Source organism: Oryzias melastigma, unplaced genomic scaffold (assembly GCF_002922805.2).
Source record: "Oryzias melastigma strain HK-1 unplaced genomic scaffold, ASM292280v2 sc00263, whole genome shotgun sequence".
Lineage (NCBI taxonomy): Eukaryota > Metazoa > Chordata > Actinopteri > Beloniformes > Adrianichthyidae > Oryzias > Oryzias melastigma.
Genome location: NW_023416897.1, coordinates 64,877 through 84,488, shown reverse-complemented (window position 1 = coordinate 84,488; position 19,612 = coordinate 64,877). Strand labels below are relative to the sequence as shown.

The following is a 19,612-nucleotide window of genomic DNA, read 5'->3' as shown; positions in this document are numbered from 1 at the left end:
TAAGAAGTGAACTAGTTTCTGCAATCTTATTTGTTACTTTGTCAGTCAATGGACATGAGATTTTATATTTCTGTTGACATGAGGTTGAATGCCTCCAAGTGGTCCAGACTGAGCATGCTCCAGGCTGTTTTTAATGAACTTCAGAATGGACACGGTTCTCTGACATGAAACTTGGGAAAATAAAACCTCAATGAGAATGTGAATGAACAGGCTGTCGAAATGGGGCTCGTTCTCAGAATGGATGGACTCGAGTTATCTGAAGATGTTTTTGGTGACATTGGACTCTTACATTGTTCTCCAGTAAAAATAGAGAGCTCCAGGCTGATTCAACGCCTTATAGCATATCTACTCCGCGTCACATCCCTTTCCCCATTTTGCCTCAAGTTGAAGAGGAGCTAAAGCAGATGCTGTCTCTGGGGATCATTGAGGAGGTTAAAGAAGCCACAGACTGGTGTGCTCCTATGGTGCCTGTTGTGAAAAAGAACAAAAAGGTTCGGATCTGCGTGGATTTTACAAAACTCAACAAGGCTGTAAAACGTGAACGTTTTATTTTGCCCACACTGGAGGACATCGCACCAAAACTTTCTGGAGCAACAGTGTTTTCAATTATGGACGCTTCAAGCGGATTCTGGCAAATACCGCTTGATGCCAGCAGCAGGAAGCTCACAACCTTCATAACCCCTGCAGGTCGTTTCTGTTTTCGACGACTGCCCTTCGGCATCACGTCCGCACCAGAAATATTCCAGGAGAAGATGAGCACTATGTTAAAAGATCATGCTGGTGCAGTGGTAGTGATGGATGATATATTAGTTTTTGGAAAAGACAAAGAGGACCACGACCAAAAACTCAAAGAAGTGATCCAGACTATCAGAGCTTCTGGTCTGAAGCTGAATAAGGCCAAGTGTCAGTTTGGAAAATCCGAAATCCGATACTTTGGACAAATCATAAGTAATCAAGGGATCAAACCTAACCCAGAAAAGGTTAGCGCTATCACCCAAATGCCCAGTCCCTCCAATGTCACAGAGCTACGCCAAATCATTGGCATGATTAACTACCTGGGAAAGTTTCTTCCTGAACTTTCTTCTGTCATGCAGCCCATCAACAGCCTGCTAAAGAATGATACTGTGTGGAGTTGGGGGGCGGCTCAGGATAAAGCTTTCCAACAAGTGAAAACCATGTTGACTACTGCACCCGTCCTGGCATATTATGATGCCAGTAGACCAACCGTGGTCAGTGCGGATGCTAGCAGCTATGGTTTAGGAGCAGCTTTATATCAGCATCAGGAGGATGGACTCCGCCCTGTTGCCTTTTGTTCTCGGACACTTACAGAGACAGAGCAAAGATACTCACAGATCGAAAAAGAATGTCTTGCCAGTGTGTGGGCCTGTGAGAGGTTTGTAAGATATTTACAAGGCTTGGAAAAGTTCTGTTTACAGACAGACCACAAACCCCTCGTCCCACTGATAAACTCGTATGACCTGGACAAAGCACCAGTCAGATGTCAACGTTTATTGATGCGGCTGATGAAGTTCAACGCCGAAGCAGTCCACGTGCCAGGAAAACAGCTCGCAGTGGCTGATGCCTTGTCACGTAACCCTCTGCAGAACAGAGACGAGTCAGACACAGAAAGCGACGTGAGAGCTTATGTGCGAGCAGTTATAGAAACAAGACCCATAACAGAGGACAGACTGAACTCCATCAGACAAGCCACAAGCCAGGATGCCAATCTTAAGACAGTTATGCATTATGTTCATACAGGGTGGCCAGAAGATTTGTCTAAGATTCCACACACACTGCAAGGCTTTCATGCTGCCAGAGCCCACCTATCAGCAGCGGAGGATTTGCTTCTCTACGACGACAGAATCGTTGTCCCCGTGTCCCTGCACACGCACGTGCTGTCACAGATACATGCGGGACACCAGGGCCTGACCAAGTGCAGAAGTCGAGCAAACATGTCTGTGTGGTGGCCAGGGATCGGACGAGACATTACTGAAATGATAAAAACTTGTGAGTTCTGCCTGAAAAACAGACCAACTCAGAGGAAAGAACCTCTGATGTCCACACCACTGCCTGGTGGACCATGGCAGAAGATTGCAGCTGATATTTGTGATCAGAGTGGTAAACACTACTTGGTGGTAGTGGATTACTTTTCACGGGACATAGAAATTGCACAGTTGTCCACCATAACCAGTCAGCAAGTGATTTCCCGTCTAAAAAGCATCTTTGTCAGGTGGGGGATCCCGTTGGAGTTGGTGACTGATAACGGTACTCAGTTTACCTCAGCTGAGTTCAGACTGTTCCCCTCCTTGAACCGCCACCTTAACGTGGTGGAGGGGTTTGAGTGCTTGAGTGATCCCAGGAGCTATGCTGTCGGGGGCTTCTGCCCCTGGTAGGGTCTCCCATGGCAGACAGGTCCTGAGTGACAAGCCAGACAAAGAGCGGTTCAGAACCCCTTTATGAGTAAAAACATGAAAGATTCCGTTACGTCGCCCGGATTGGCGTCACCGGGGCCCCACCCTGGAGCCAGGCCTGGGGTTGGGGCTCGGAGGCGAGCGCCTGGTGGCCGGGGCTCCTCCCACGGGCCCCGGTCGGGTCCAACCCGAAGGAGCGACGTGGGATCACTCCCCAGTGGGCCCACCACCTGCAGGGGAGCTCTGAAGGGGCCGGTGCATTGTGGTTTGGGTGGCAGTCGAAGGCGAGTGCCTCGGCGACCCAAACCCCGGTCATGGAATTTGGCTTTTGGGACATGGAATGTTACCTCTCTGGGAGGGAAGGAGCCTGAGCTGGTGCGAGAGGTTGAGAGATACCGACTAGATATAGTTGGGCTCACCTCTACGCACAGCCTGGGCTCTGAAACTCAGTCCCTCGAGAGAGGCTGGACTCTCTACCACTCTGGAGTTGCCCATGGTGAGAGGCGACGGGCTGGGGTGGGCTTACTTGTGAGCCCCCAGCTCAGCCGCCAAGTGTTGGAGTTTGTACCGGTGGACGAGAGGGTCGTGTCCCTTCGCCTTCGGGTGGGGGACAGGTCTCTGACTGTAGTTTCGGCTTACGGGCCGAACAGCAGTTCGGAGTACCCGGCCTTCCTGGTGTCTCTTGAAGGGGTACTGGAAAGTGCCCCAACAGGGGACTCCGTCGTCCTCCTGGGGGACTTCAATGCCCACGTGGGTAATGACAGTGGCACCTGGAGGGGCGTGATTGGTAGGAATGGCCTCCCTGACCTGAACCCGAGCGGTGTTTTGTTGTTGGACTTCTGTGCACGTCATAGTTTGTCCATAACGAACACCATGTTCGAACACAAAGGTGTCCATCAGTACACCTGGCATCAGGACACCCTAGGTAGGAGATCGATGATCGACTTTGTAGTCGTTTCAGGCGATCTCCGGCCGTGTGTTCTGGACACTCGGGTAAAGAGAGGGGCAGAGCTGTCCACTGATCACTACCTGGTGGTGAGTTGGATTCGCTGGCGGGGGAGGAGGCCTGAAAGACTTGGCAGACCTAAACGTACTGTGAGGGTCTGCTGGGAACGTCTGGCTGAGCCCTCCGTCAGGGAGGTCTTTAACTCCCACATCCGGGAAAACTTCAAGCAGGTACCGAGGGAGGTTGGTGACATTGAGTCCGAGTGGACCATGTTCTCCACCTCTATTGTCTCCGCTGCTTTCCGGAGCTGCGGTCGCAAGGTCTCTGGTGCCTGTCGTGGCGGCAACCCCCGAACCCGGTGGTGGACACCGCAAGTAAGGGATGCCGTCAAGCTGAAGAAGGAGTCCTATCAGGCCTGGCTGGCTTGTGGGACTCCAGAGGCAGCTGACAGGTACCGGCAGTTTAAGCGAGCTGCGGCCCGGGCTGTGTTGGAGGCAAAAACTCGGTCCTGGGAGGAGTTTGGTGAGGCCATGGAGAAGGACTATCGGTTGGCCTCAAAGAGATTCTGGCAAACCATCCGGCGTCTCAGGAGGGGAAAGCAGTTTTCTGCAGGCACCGTTTTCGGTGCAGGTGGGGATCTGCTGACCTCAACTGGGGACATTGTCGGGCGGTGGAAGGAATACTTTGAGGATCTCCTCAACCCTGCTGACACGCCTTCCGTTGAGGGAGCAGAGGCTGAGGACATTGGGGTGGAACTGTCCATCACCCAAGCTGAGGTCACCGAGGTAGTCAAAGAGCTCCTCGGTGGCAAGGCTCCAGGGGTGGATGAGGTTCGCCCTGAGTACCTCAAGTCTCTGGATGTTGTAGGAGTGTCTTGGCTGACACGTCTCTGCAGCATTGCGTGGCAGACAGGAACCGTACCACTGGACTGGCAGACTGGGGTGGTGGTTCCCCTTTTCAAGAAGGGGGACCGGAGGGTGTGTTCCAACTACCGGGGAATCACACTCCTCAGCCTTCCTGGGAAAGTCTATGCCAGGGTACTGGAGAGGAGAGTCCGTCCGATAGTCGAACCTCAGATACAAGAACAACAGTGCGGTTTCCGTCCTGGTCGTGGAACAGTGGACCAGCTCTACACCCTCTTCAGGGTGCTGGAGGGTTCGTGGGAGTTCGCTCATCCAGTCCATATGTGTTTTGTGGATTTGGAGAAGGCGTTCGACCGCGTTCCCCGTGGTGTCCTGTGGAGGGTGCTCTGGGAGTATGGGGTCCGGGGAGCCTTACTCAGGGCTGTCCGGTCTCTGTATGACCGGAGCAGGAGCTTGGTTCGCATGGCCGGCAGTAAGTCAGACCTGTTCCCGGTGCATGTTGGACTCCGGCAGGGCTGCCCTTTATCACCGGTTCTGTTCATAGTCTTTATGGACAGAATTTCTAGGCGCAGCCAGGGGCCGGAGGGGGTCTGGTTTGGGGACCACAGGATTTCCTCTCTGCTCTTTGCAGATGATGTTGTTCTGTTGGCTCCATCGAACCGGGACCTCCAGCATGCATTGGAGCGGTTTGCAGCCGAGTGTGAAGCGGCTGGGATGAGGGTCAGCACCGCTAAGTCTGAGGCCATGGTTCTCGACCGGAGAAAGGTAGTTTGTCCTCTCTCGGTGGGTGGAGTGCTCCTGCCTCAGGTGGAGGAGTTTAAATATCTTGGGGTCTTGTTCACGAGTGATGGAAGATCGGAGCGTGAGATTGACAGGCGGATTGGAGCTGCGTCCGCTATTATGCGGTCGCTGTACCGGTCCGTTGTGGTGAAAAGAGAGCTGAGCCAGAAAGCAAAGCTCTCGATTTACCGGTCGATCTTCGTTCCAGTACTCACCTATGGTCATGAGCTTTGGGTCGTGACCGAAAGAACGAGATCCCGACTACAAGCGGCTGAAATTAGTTTTCTCCGTAGGGTGGCTGGACGCTCCCTTAGAGATAGGGTGAGAAGCTCGGTCACCCGGAGAGAGCTCGGAGTAGAGCCGCTTCTCCTCCGCATCGAGAGAAGCCAGTTGAGGTGGTTCGGGCATCTGGTCCGGATGCCTCCTGGACGCCTCCCTGGTGAGGTGTTCCGGGCATGTCCCACAGGGCGGAGGCCCCGGGGAAGATCCAGGACACGCTGGAGAGACTATGTTTCTCGGCTGGCCTGGGAACGCCTCTGAGTCCCCCCAGAGGAGCTGGAGGAAGTGGCCGGGGAGAGGGAAGTCTGGGCATCTTTGCTTAGACTGCTGCCCCCGCGACCCGGTCCCGGATGAAGCGGAGGAAGATGGATGGATGGATGGAGTTCAGACTGTTCAGTGAGGAATACAACTTTAAACATACTACATCAAGTCCTCACTATCCACAAGCTAACGGTGCAGCAGAAAGGAGCGTTGCCATAGCTAAAAACATTCTCAGTCAACCAGATCCTCACTTAGCTCTTTTGAGTTACTGGGCCACACCTCATACAGCTACGGGTTTGAGTCCAGTGCAGCTGATGACTGGTCGCCAGATCAGGACCACAGTTCTAATCCTGCTGAATCAGCTGTGTCCCAGTTCAGTTGATATTGGCGCTGTCAGGGCCAAGGATCAACAAACTAAAGACTCGTACCGTTTCTTCTACAACAGGCGCCACTCAGCACGACCTTTGCCTGTCCTTCGGCCTGGTCAGAAGGTTAATGTCAAGCTGGATGGGGAAAAAGGTTGGACTACGTCTGTGAAAGTCATTAACAGGGCCCAAGAGCCTAGATCCTATTATTTGCAGACTGAACACGGAACGGTCACACGCCGTAACAGGAGACACATCCAGGAAGTGCCTGACAGAGCAACCCAGGTTACACCTGAAGACACTTGTGACGTTAATACTACTCCAGCTAGAGATGTGGGCTCTTCTCCTATCTTACTGAGAGCCCCAGTCACTCCAGTCATGGCTTCACCCTGCAGTCCAAGCGTTCTTCCCTACAAGACCATTGCAGGAAGAGAAGTCAAACGTCCTGTCTGATTTCAGGACTATGTTCCTAAGTAGAAGTTCTGTGGTTGTTCCTCGGATGTCAAAATGCTAAGAAAAAAAAAAGTGTTTTAGAAATACAAGGTTTGGTTACCAGTTATGTTTAATTCTATTCTGGAAAATATGTTACTGAATGTGCAGCTAACCTGTAAAAGTGAATCCCTGTGGAAGAGATACTAAAATGGGGAGATGTGATAAAATGTATCTGCAGTTTCTGACTCCTGCCAACAGGGGTCGTTGTAGTCTATGTAATGTGTGTTTCGCAGGGAATGTTCAGATGAAAGGCACGTAAAAGACGGAGAGTCCAAAGTCCACCGATTGCTACTGCCTGTACAGTTAAGTTTATAATAAAGTGTTAACTCCCAAGCGCATGACTCAGAGAGTTTCATGACAGATTCCAGCTCAGACGAGGAAAACAAAGAGGTTCATGGATCTATTTGTCTACAAGTGGATGATCAGAATGGAGCAGAGCTGAGAGCTTGTGTCCTGCCGACTGTAGCTGCGTCAGTAAAACGTTCCTGTAACCCAGGGGTGTCAAACCCAAACACACAGGGGACCAAAATCCAAAACTCACCTTAGGTCGAACAGGATAAACAATTATTGAACTCTAAAACTACATTTTTAACACTTAAAAAATGTGGCTTTGTAACATAATTATGAACAGGAATATTATTCCAGAATAAATCAATTTAAACCTTAAAAAACGTTCAGTATTTCACTGTTAGTAAAAATATATTTTGTCTAAATTATACAAGTTAGAAATAAGATAACATCAGGTCATTAATAATAACTAGATTTGCAATTCCTAAAGAAATTGCGTCTGATTGCTGAAAGCAATAGCGCTTTGAAGCATTTTACAGCTGCAAGTGTGAAAGACCTTCTGTACGACCGTCACGCCAAGTTTTATCCATTTAGCTCAATTACTTTTGGAGATATTACACAAAACACTTGGAATAGATTGTAGCACCACCTACGGGAATATTGTTGTTGCATTGACTTATCTCAGATTGTGGAAGCAGTCTTGAAAATTTGGTGAAGTTATGTGAAACTCTTAAGGAGCTGCTGCATTGCACACATTACAATCTCTCCGGTATAATTTGCATAACGTGTTCTGCAAAAACGGTACGGAACTAGGGCTGGGCGATATGACGATAAAAAAACGCCGTACGATCTCCAAAGCTGACGATAGGTCATTTTTAAGATATCGTTATATCGCGATATTCTACGAAAAGCTGCAAGAGCGAGAAGGCAAAAGCTTGTTGACAGCTGTGACTTTAAATCCGAGCTGCTGCTGCTCCCCCTCCTCCTCCTCCTCCTCCTCCCGGTGTGTTTTTCCTGTTTGGAAGTCACGTGACATACGACGGGACAGAGTCGCGTGCGCCGTCATTATGGATGGGGTCCTCCCGAGTAATGAATGACGGAGGTCCGAAAAAGTAACAAAAGGAGACGCAGTGTCTTGCATTCGACTTCAAAAACCTTCACAACAAAATAATCCGATGGAGAGGAATCATCACAGGACAGGAATCGCATTTTAATAGAGAGAAATCAGGCTGAGAACTTTGAACTGTGTGCTAAAGTTTAGGCTAAAGTGGGTGCTAGCAACTCGTGACAGACATGCTAGTTTGGTTCTTTAATGTATGTTTTTATTAATGTATCGTGTTTTTAAACATAGCGGATGTTAATCGCACGTATTAACGTTCAATCTGCACAAAAACTGATGGTAATTCATGTAGGAAACACGTAAAATGTTAGGTCAAGATGCACGGTGCTGCATTGTTTTGCTAGCTCTTTGCATAGGTTTTGCTAGCTACTGTAAGAGCCTAAATCTTATCGTCGGTCGCACTCCCCTTGTAAGAAGTGTAAGTGAGTTTGCACATAATTTTCTTAATCCGTGGCGTCACCATTGAGGTTCTTTCTTGGTCGTTCGAACCGAATAAAAGCCCAACTAGAATAAACAGCGCTAATGCTAACGCTAGCTTTCTGCTCAGTGACATAAACACAGCAGAGAGCAGATGTTAGTGAAGGAGCTGTGGATGTAAACTTTTTAAAACATTTACTCCTATTATCTCTGTGTTTTGAATCTTAACAGTTTGGCAGATGTATTTGATGTTATCATCCAAGTCTAAAAATGTTTTTGCATCAGTTAAAGATGCTAGCTGGAGCCTTTTCTCAAAGTACAATGAAATCGTCTATTTGAAGGTAAATTCTGAAGCAATTGAGATTTATTTACCATGTATGTAATCCAAAAATAATAAAAGTTTCAGTTTCATTTTAAAATGTGGTAAATGGTGTTTTTTATTATTATTATTTTTATTATTTAGCATTTTGAGCTGTTTTTAATAGAGAAAGGACTTTACTAAACTTTATCAGTCATTCATGCTATAAACTTCATCAGTCTCCCTCATTTCTGGTCTTGGGTGACAATCATTTACAAGCTCTGTTTTATGGATTTTAGCACAAAGGAAAAATTAAAACTCACTGATATTTAGAAGCTGTTCATTTGACAGCAATGCATTACCTGTAGCAGTAGAAGACGCAATTCTTGCAATATTTACAGGTTAATCTTAATAGATAACTATTTAATTCGAATAAATGTAAATATTTGTTCAAAAATATGTTTACTTCTGTCAACTAAAATCAATATCATTAAATTTGAATTTATTTTAAAAATATCGTGATAAAATCGAAATCGTGAAATAAAATTAAAAAAATCGTGATTTTTATTTTTTTGCCATGTCGCCCAGCCCTATACGGAACTATGCAAAACGGATATTACCATTGGATTTGTGGTGGTCCAAATAGGGTATGTCCAGAACATTGCAAAGATGAGTCAAAGTATGTGGCATAGGGAGTCAAAAAAGTGTTTTACGAAAAATCGTAACTTTAGAACAATTCTTACACAATAGAGATAGCTGATAAATATCCCCTATTACCTTAGTATTCAAGGAATCATAAAGGAGTAAAAGCTGGTACTTAAGACAAATGCACTTGAAGAATAAGTCCGAAACACTTTGGTGCTACAACTGACCACCTGGTGGCACAATAGAGCCAAAAGTGATAGAGCATATAAAGATTGGTTTGAAGTATCTACTTAGAAAGTTTCATACCAATATGTCTAACACTTTCCAAGATATAGAGATTTGAAATTTCTCTATGGCATTTTGAATACAAAACCAATAATTATAAAAATTCATATAAAATCAATTATGACACTAAATGCTACGAAATTTTAAACCAGACATCTCCTTAGAGAGCCTAACAAACTACAAGTGGTTACATGTTGATATCTGCAATTGCTTTCAAGATACAAGAACTACTCCAAAGTTAGCTAATCATTCTTAAGTCACCACCAGGTGGCCCAGGCAAGCTACTTTTCTAGTATGTTATACAAGGCTCCACAAACAACATACATGTTAATTTCTTTTTAGCTATGTTAAGTACTTGCAGACATATCGGCCTAAACACATTTGCCTACATTATAACGCCACCTATTGGAATATTTTCATAATTCTTTTGATAGTTCTTTATCACTCTAAGATGAACTTATATTTCAAGATTTGTAAAGTTCTGACAATCTGTATAGGATTTACAGTATTTTAAAATCTGAGACCACACCCACCTCATTTGCATTACGTTTTTTACGAAAACGGTAAAGAATTTTGCCTAACGAGTGGTGCCATTGGACTCGTGGTAGTCCAAATAGGGTATGTACCAATTTTCATAAAGTTTGGTGAAACTATGTTGAATAGGAAGCCAAAAACGTGTTTTACGAAAAATTGCAAATAGCGAAAAATCTAGTTAGACGGAAGTGGGCGGTCCCAATTTGAAAAACGTCCGAAAGCATCCAAGGAACATACAGGAAAAGAAGCCACATTGATACGACTTACGGTATTTGAGATAGAGGCCAAAAACAAATTTCTTACAAAAACGGCCACCTGGTGGCGCTATAGAGCAACATTGAGCCACAATTGTTATAGCTTGTGTAGAATAGTTTAAGCTATAATACTATAAAGTTTCATAAAATTATCTTCAGTATTTTTGAAGATATAAGCATTTTAAAGTGCTTTCAATGCAAAGTCTATGGGAAAAATAATCCATAAAAATATTAATATAAAATCAACCATATTACTACAAAACGTAATAGCACATTATTCCCAAAGGAGCTTTACAAACTACTTTTGGAATTATTTTTGATATCTTTAAAACTGTAGGACTAGAAGCACTTTAAAAAGTGATGGAATAAAATATAATAATAAAAATAAAATAGAATAAAGAAGTAGGATAACATACTCTGATTGCTTTCAGCAATCAGACAATAAAATAAAATGATCTGGAGGGCCGGATAGAATTACCCGGAGGGCCGGATCCGGCCCCCGGGCCTTGACTTTGACACGTGCTGTAACCTCTCCGAGCTGTGCAAACCCCGCAGCATCTTCATCCCCGAGGAAGAGGATCCCGGGTCACGATCACGTCAATAAACCACCACATTTGAGATCAAGATCGAAACGGGATTAAAATGGTGACCGGAGAGCTCAAACTGGACCTCTGAAGGCGTCTGGGCTGGCTGCGGGAGGGGGGCGCAGCAGCCCGCACCGTGTGTGTGCGTGTGAAGAGTTCCAAACCCGCGCGGGGGGAGGTGGATACTTATTCAGGTTACGGCACTGCGCCGCATTCCAGCCCCGCAGCGCCGCGCCGCGCAGCGCTCCGTCCTCCGCACAGATCCGGCTCTTCTCCCGCAGCTTTCGGGACTAAGGATGCGCAGAGACCACCGCTTTCGAGGCGCTTAGAGGCGGACGGAAGAGCCGAGCCCCCCGCGCGCCTCAGGACCCCGGTTGGACGGCTCCAAACATGAGCGGATGGTGGCTGCTGGTCGGGGCTCTGCTCGGCGCTCTGGCCGGGCCGCTCGCCGTTTGCAGTGGGGTCCACGGTGAGTGTGTTTTCTGTCCTTTCAGGCAGGTGGGGGGTCAGCAGCTGTCTGCTGCAGCGAGCGCGCTCACGGCCATGCACGCGCGCAGCATTCGCTCAGAGTCCAATGTGTTGTGTGCGCGCGTGGGGTTCGGTGTTGGAGGGGAGCAGGTGAACTTTTTCGACCAAACTTTACTTTCCACACGAATCCCGCTGATCTCATCCAGGAGAACAAGACGGACTCCATCATTAGGCTCTTTCCCTCTACAGGGTCCTCCTGACGCACGCACGCACGCACTCATGCCCTTCGTGCGTCAGACGGGTAGAAGTTCTTTAAAGCTGCAGGGCAGGGTTTTATTTTAGCCCGGCTTCATTTAGCCGGGTAAAAGCAGCAGAAACACGAGACGGCCGGGAGCTAAACCGACCCGGATCTTCTGCCATGCAGCAGCCAGAGTCGAACATGCACACTGACTCAGAGGCCCGCGGGCCGGAGGTAAATGATCTGCCAGCTCATCCACAGCCTGATCCTCCTGATTGTTGAATATTCTTCAGGTTCTGCGGGAGGATCACGTGGCTGCATTCCTGACACCAACTCCTTGAAGAAAGCGGGGCTTGCCCCCCCCCTCCCCCCCCCTTACCTGCTCACAAACCTGTGGACAGGTGTGTTTTGGTGTTCAGGCAGAGGCTGGCATCCTCTGACATTCAGTATTTGATGGAGAGTCAGATTCTTGGACTTGTTGTCTTCTTAGCATCTGCAGGAAGAACGCCGGGGTTCTAAAATAAACCTCATTAAATGAAAGACATGCTTTCCTGTAAAGATTTGGATGGCTGGGAATTCTGTACTTTGTGTCCAAGCTCTCGTGCACTTTTCTGATCTTCTTTGCTTTGAGGCCGATCTACCAGCAGCAGTTGGTCCAAATGTCTAAAAGCCAGCAAGTCTGTCATTTTGAGCTGTTGATTGAAGACGATTTCTCTCTCCAAATAAACCCAAAGAAATTTGAAGACGGAAAACAATTGCATCAGTTGGAGGTTTTAAGGCCTTTAGGCTGAATCTGGGGGTGCAGCCTCGGCCAGCCTCTTCTCCCAGCAGTAAAGTGGGTGCTGCTGTTCAAACAGGGACTGTTCCCTGTGTGTGACCCTTATTGGTAGAACTGGATGTTTGGATTTCTGTCGTCTTGGCTTAAAGTCCTTTTGATCGACCAGGAAAACTGGTAATACAAGCCAGCTTTCATCTGTGCATTAATGTATCTGTTTTCTATAATGTTTATTCTACACCTCTAAAGCACCAAATGTTACCAAAAATACTTGTTGGGATGAACTGATGATGTCATAAGATCAAATTTCACTGAGACAGACTGCTCTGTAAGTAGAAAATACAGCAAATTATGGTGGATTTTTACCATTGTGCTCATAAGTTTACATACACTGAAATAAATGATGATTACTTGGTGATTTTCCATGGAACATGAATGATAACAAAAACCTGTTTCTATCCATCGTGGTTGGTGAAACCATTCATTGTTAAAGGAAAACAAAGCAGTTTACTCTTTTTAAGTCATTCTGACAACAGAAACTCCCCGAATGACTTTGTTCAAAAGTTTACATACCCTGATGACTTTGTTCAGAAAACATGCACACAAGCAGATACAGAAGGCTTTGAATGACAGCTAAAGGTAACCATCCTCACCTGGGACTGGTTCACCTGTAATCAAGGTGTGTGCTCAAAAGGTCTTAGAGTTTCTGGGCTCCCAACAGATCTTTCCATCCTTTAGTACACACACCTCTAACACCACAAATATACACTCTAACAAACAAACACGCATGCATCACACAAGGAAGGTGGGCCCTACAACCCTCTGTCCCCTACCCCATCCCTGGGGGGTGGGTAGACCCGACCCACGGTCTGGTGGTCTAGTCTCTGGGGTGCCAGTCTCCTGGACCCGGCGGCCTCCTCTCTACATGGGGAGTGAGATCCCTGAGATTTAAGATCTAGAGCAGGGGATCAAACTACATCGGAGCCTGGGGGTGTCCAGATCTTGGTGGTGCGGAGTCCGGTCTTTGCTCTCGAGAACTAGTCCTCTCCAAAACTCCATCAGTGGGTGTGTCTAGTCGGGCCTTGTTTACATCACTCCTCCGGGACCTCCGTTTCTCTTGGGAGCCCCTCTTCTCGGCGGGGGTGGGCGGTTGTCTGGAGCATGTGGGTGGGTTTCCCTTGGGGGGCTCAGGCTCGTACCTGGGGTGGGGCGGTGGGGTCCTCGGCACTGCTGGGTGGTGGTGGGCTGCTCTTCTGGGGTTGGGGGGCTCTCCAGGGGTGGGGCCTCGCGCTGGCGCGGTGGGGGGGGCTACTCTTTTGGCTGGGCTGGGGCCTGCACTCTCTGTGCTCCTGTTACTGTCCACTCGCTGAAGTGGGGGCCTCTGCGGTGGTCCCGCGTACCCTGGTCTGAATGTTTGATGAGATTGTCTGGTGGGCGGATTTCCTCTACGGCCCTGTGGCGGGTGTTGGGTTTCCTGGCTGCCACTGCTGCTTTGGTGGGGGTCTTGGTGTGGGAATGGCAGGGCACTCTCCCCCTTTGTACATCCATTCATCATCCACCTCAACAAAACACAAACATTCACCTGAGCCCAGGTGTCTGCTCACCTTCACACTAATAGTAACCGTGACAGAATGAAAGGCTTTACACGTGAGGGTTTATATGCAGAAGTGTGTGAACTGCTGTTGTATTGTGTACATTTTGACTAGTTTAAATGTGAAGATTTTTTTAGTCATCAGGTATGTTTGTGGTTATTGAGTGTGTGTGTAGACAGGCCCCGCCCATTCCAGATTGCTATTTATACCTGGTCGTTTTACAATGTTACTATCCTCTGTTACCATCTTCTTTTCTCTATAAACTCCTCTCTTTTACCTTTTTCGTGTGCCCTTAACACCCCCAACCCCTTCTTCTCCTTTTCCGTCTGGTCCAAAAAAAAAAGATATTAACGTAATCAATATAAATAAAGTTTATCACAAAATACAAAAGGGGTTTATTCTCAATAAACCTCTATTGTGACAGTAAAATCTGTCTAACACTAGAGGCTCTCAGCTCGTATCTGTTTGCTCAGCTGACAAATTAAAAAAAAAAAAAGAACTGGAGGATGTAAACTTTTGATTTGTGTAATTTGGGAAGTTTATCTCATCTTTATGATTAAATAGTGTGAACTAAATTTTTTGACAGTAATTGGTTACATCCAACCACTAACTGTGAGTGGAAAAAAGTTTTTATGGCAACATTAATGTTCTATGAAAAATGACCAAGAAATCTCAAGGACTTCCGGGGTATATAAACTTATGAAAACACGTGTACTTAAACAGAGAAACAGTTCAAATAGAGCCAGTGAAAAACTCAATGTTTTTGGGATGTTAAAACAAGTGAGTTTTAAAAGGGAAATTTAAAATGAATTCACTGTGTTCCCTATTGAGAATAATGGGTTAATTTAACCAGACTTTAGAAACACATACTTGGAAAGAGTTAGTTTATGCAGTGTGGAGCTGTGAGAACACAGACAGCTGTTCCTGAGGGGAAGATCTATTTCTGTCCAAATCACAAGAAAACCAAGCGAAAACAAAACTGGTCTATGTTCCTTTTGCACTTCTCTAACCCTCTAAACTCCAAAAATGCTGTCACCATCAAACTAACATGTTTTCAAATCAATGCAAAACTCTGAATATTTTGGCTTGCATGGGTGGGTCATTGTGGACTCATGCTGTACTTGGACAGATATATCACTATTTAGAAACTTCCGCTTGTCAGACTCGATGGCACTTTTTCTTGTATGCCTGTCTACTGGAAAATACTATAATCAACATCTCTTGTTGATTTGCTTTTCAGTTCTTGCCACACATTATTGATACACAAGCAAAGGACTTGGCCCTGAAAGTGTGGGAAAATAACGGTTTATAAATATTAATTTCTACTGAAAACCATACTGTGTGGCTATGAAAAGTGCTGCAGAAGAGTTGGTTGATTGATCCCTATGGCATTTACTTTCATGTTCAGTAATAGTTGCCTTGTGGAGCCTTGGATGTTGCAACCTTCGGAAGTGACATTGAGGAAAATTGGAGAGCAGAGCTCTTAGTCTCTCCACAACTCTTGAGTTGTGGTAGAAGTTGTTTCAGATGTAAAAGAGCTGCTCTTCTCCTCAGCAGAGATTAGATGGCTGTCTATCACTAATTCTTTCTGAAAATGAAAGCTGCCTTCTTGAGATAAGACCAAGTCTGCTGGAAAACGCTTCCGGGAAAAAAAAGTGAGCCCCCTCCTAACATAGGGACGGGGGGGGGTTCCCCGGTCAGAAATGAGGAGCTGACTCGAAGCCGCCCTCTTCTAAATACTTCACCATCAGTCATCAGTGGAGAGTAGGGATGTAACAATTCTTCAGGAATTGGTTAAAAAATTATTCAAACTTGTCAACATGTTCATTGATGCAGAAAAAAGGGGTTTTCTCAGCCTTTGCCTACATTTAGAAATGCAGAGCTGATGAAATTTCTCCATGCAGGCTCACTGTGTGTGTATGTGAGTGTGTGGGTGTGAGTGTGTGCCTGTGTGTGTTGGGGTGTGCCTGTGGGGGTGTGCCTGTGTGTGTTGGGGTGTGCCTGTGGGTGTGTGCCTGTGGGGGTGTGCCTGTGTGTGTTAGTGTGTGCCTGTGTGTGTTGGGGTGTGCCTGTGGGGGTGTGCCTGTGTGTGTTGGGGTGTGCCTGTGTGCCTGTGGGGGTGTGCCTGTGGGGACGTGCTTGTGGGGGTGTGCCTGTGGGGGTGTGCCTGTGGGGACGTGCCTGTGTGTGTTGGGGTGTGCCTGTGGGGGTATGGATGCCCTGGCGTTCTCTTCAACCCCGCTGCCCTCCTGGGAAAATCCCACAGCTCCTTTGGAAGCAAAGGTTTCACACAAGCATCTTGAGTCTTCGTGACAAACCGGAGAATTCACGTGACTGAAAAAAAAATCTGCCAATATGTGAAATAATAAAGAACCGTGACTACGCGGGGAGCAGTGTACATCACGTGTTGTGACACACTTTCCCCAAACGTCATGACGTATTGAGTCTGTGGACTTCCAGTTTTTTGCAGCTCAAATCACCACCTATCTAGAAGCATGGTGGCGAAAACAACAGACTTTGAGGTAGAAGAGAATTTTTCTCATTTAAAGTCAGCAGTACCAAAGAAGTAGACATAGTAATTTTACAGAGTTCAGAGCAGAGAATTTGTTAAGGAAATACATGTCAAAGAAGTTCTATTTTACTTTTTAGTATTCTATGCAGTATTGTTTTGTTTCCTGTGACTCTGTATAGGTTCTGAAGTTGTGTGAGACAAGTTAAGTTTGTTACAGCATAAATAGAGATGTTGCAATAAATAATGCACGTCTTGGTTACAAAGAATTTGTGATCATTTTAATATTATGTAAAATAGTTTATTTGTATTGGATCCTTTCTGTTAGTAGACAGACAGTTTGATGTAAGGGGCAAAAAGAAAACATACTTGGCCTTAAAATACCTTTAATTCATTGTGTTGAAAAAAAATTGAAATCATGACTTTAGAACCATGAATTGAATTATGGCTTGATAGCATCGTTACATCTCTAGTGAATAGTTTTCTGTGCACTCTCGTCTTCTTTGAAACAATTCCTAGCTGTTTGGGTTTCACACTGTGCTCTTGAGACAGAGAACTATCTGCAGTATCTTGTAGTTACATCAGCTGCTCTTCTAAGGCAATATTTTCTTCAACGAGTTCTTCAAAACGCCACTGATCGTTGTTTACTTCAGGAAACATTTTCTTGGATTGTGGGATGCATTTTTCTCTCATTTGAAATGCATGATGCTAACATGGCAAAATGTTGTTCCTATTAAACCCATCTAAGCAGTACAGATTAGATGAGGGTGGGGTGTCCTCAGGGGTGGGGTTCCTACTGAGACATCAATGTTCTGTCTCTGCACAAACTTGTCCTTGGCTTCCTGATGAAGGTGAAAGTCAAGGCGTCAAGAATGAAAAGTTGAATTGCTGAGTTAGAAAAGTCATTTTCTTCATCTAGTCTTTCTCCAATGTTTGCATGGTTTCAGTTGATTCATGGCTTCATCTGAACTTCCCTCAGTGTCCACTGGGGTTAATTTCTCAGACAAATTCCTGTCTTTTCACCTTTAAGGCTGAATATTATTTGTCTGTGTTGGTAGTTTCTCAACTCACAGCATCAGAGAATAGGTTTCATACCATGCTTTGGATTCATCTCCTTCAGGTTTTGTCTGTTATCAGCCGCAAAGGGATTACAACAATCAGTATCTTTCATTAAGGGAAATCAACCATGCCTATTGCTTTGTCAGGTTACTAGTTAATCTAAACATCTGCAGATGTTACACTCAATAAGTAGCATAAACCTCATATTCACTGCCGTAGGCCATCGTGTGATAACTGCTTTTCCTCTGCTGTCTTTCTGTCATTCCAGGAGTTTGTGTCTTCGAGGGATTGCTGCACATGGTAGGTACTTCTCTTGACTTTTGCCACATCTATGCAAGCAGAAGCGGATTGTTTATTACCATCCTGGAGAATAACTCCAGGATGGTAATAAACAGCAGTGAGAGCCTGTGTAGAGAAGCATGTCATGGATGGGGTTGCAGCAGGCTTTCCGTTGTCTGATATTTGGCTCCTGAAACCAGAAGCTGCTCTGTACAGGAAGCAACTGTTTGGGCTCAAATGAATTTCTGTATGAATTTAAAAACCAGCTAATGAAGATGTGTTATTTTGAACAAAATCTTTTCAGTTCTTCTGAACGTTCCAGCCCTTCTCTGCAGCTTTAAGTTTGTCCATTCTGTCTGTGGCAGAATGGACAAACGGCAGATTCTCTCATCGAGCTGCTTTTCTCCTTCAGAATCTGCTGGAATTACATTGATCATGTTAACGGTTGAAAAGTTACAGTATGTTAAAGATTTTGTTAAGTGTCACCAGCGACGCCTCAGGTGTTAAAGGGTTACTCTGCTTTGGTTTCTTTAATGCTACATCTGCCTCCATTTCATGTGTTTCACTTCATGCAGTATTACAGCCTTATACAACAACTTTTGAAAACTGTAACAAGCTGTTTGTCTCATAACTGGCTGTCAAATGTCTTCACAAAGTAAATTCACTGACAAATGAGACCAATAGAAGAAGTTGTGGCCATAATGAGAAATCAAACTGCAGACATGAGGATAGTTTAACAAAACACTTTACTACTACTACTACAAAGTAGCACAAGTAAAGCATGAAGTCTGATCTTGACCAACAGCATTGTCTCACTTATGCAGGCGCTCTGTTGTTGGGGGATATACATCACACCGGGGTTCTGGTTAAGAAGGGAAGGAGGCATTTCCTTGACTTGTAAGCCTCATAGCTGTGTAAAAACAAAGATGCTGACAGTTTTTGACGAGGCAGAAAGCTTCTTCTCACCTTCTTCTCTTCAGTGTGTTCAGTGAGAGTGGGTTTCCTGAAAATGTGGTGTGAATGCTGCATGAGCATAGCTTCTGTCCTGGAGGAGACAGATGAAAGTAAAAGAGAGGTGGAACTTTCCAACCCTGAAGTTAATTCTTCTTTGATTGAAATCCCTCCAAACAGAAGGGAGAATTTGCTTCAGCACACTGCTGTCCTGGTAATCCCTCTTAAGAAGTTGAGCTGTGTCTCCTAGGTGTTGGGGGGTGGGGGGTGGGGGGGGACTATTTTCTCCCCTCTCATCAGTGTAATTACAGCCAAGCTGGAACATACCTGTAACAACGGAACAACACATCCGCTCCTGTGATGCCTTTCTTTGAAATAGGATCATTACTGAGGCCAGGATGTGAAGACTGAAACGCTGAATGCTGTTTAGGAGGGAGGAGGAGGAGTGGGAAAGGAGGAAGAGCAGGAGGGGGAGCTTGTGGGAACGTCTCAACATGTCTGAACACTGTCGTGGAAAAAAGCCTTTTTGCAGTTCAAAGTAGGGAACCCCCTCACACCTGGATAGATCCCAGGGTGAGGCGTGCAGGCCTCCCTGAGTCTCCCTCACCAACCGTCAGCATCTGATCTGACCTGCTGAGCCCAGAATGACACCGCCACAACTGCAGCGGTGCAGGGAGGAGCGGGCTGATCATCGAACCAAACGGAGTGTGCGTTTTTTTTTTTAACTTGTCCTGTCCAACAGCTGAGCCAACAGATGCGGGCTGAGAGCTTCTTGTGTTGGGCAGATTTTACTGTGACAACAGGGATTATTGAGTATAAACCCCTGTTGTATTTAATGCTAAACTTGATTTATATTGATTATGTTTTATTATTTTTTTATTTATTTATATATATATATTTTTTTCTTTGTTGTTGGACC

At 45.9% G+C, this 19,612-nt stretch overlaps 2 protein-coding genes across 2 annotated transcripts in view; both read left to right on the top strand.

Annotated features, from left to right (window-relative positions):
* Positions 1-205: 205 nt before the first annotated feature.
* On the top strand, positions 206-854 carry LOC112140549 (the record flags this gene model as incomplete). Its single annotated transcript, XM_024263547.1, is given in 1 exon segment — positions 206-854. A coding segment is annotated over 1 exon segment (194 nt), but the record flags the coding sequence as incomplete, so codon positions are not given.
* Positions 855-10,748: 9,894 nt separating this feature from the next.
* The window catches only part of LOC112140535 (extracellular matrix protein FRAS1), a gene marked incomplete at its 3' end in the record, with an annotated part of 73,078 nt that continues 64,214 nt past the window's right edge, over positions 10,749-19,612 (top strand). Inside the window, exons 1-2 of the mRNA XM_024263532.2 lie at positions 10,749-11,291; positions 17,732-17,763. Coding sequence (XP_024119300.1) covers positions 11,213-11,291; positions 17,732-17,763 — 111 coding nt within the window. The remainder of the gene's footprint in view (positions 11,292-17,731; positions 17,764-19,612) is intronic.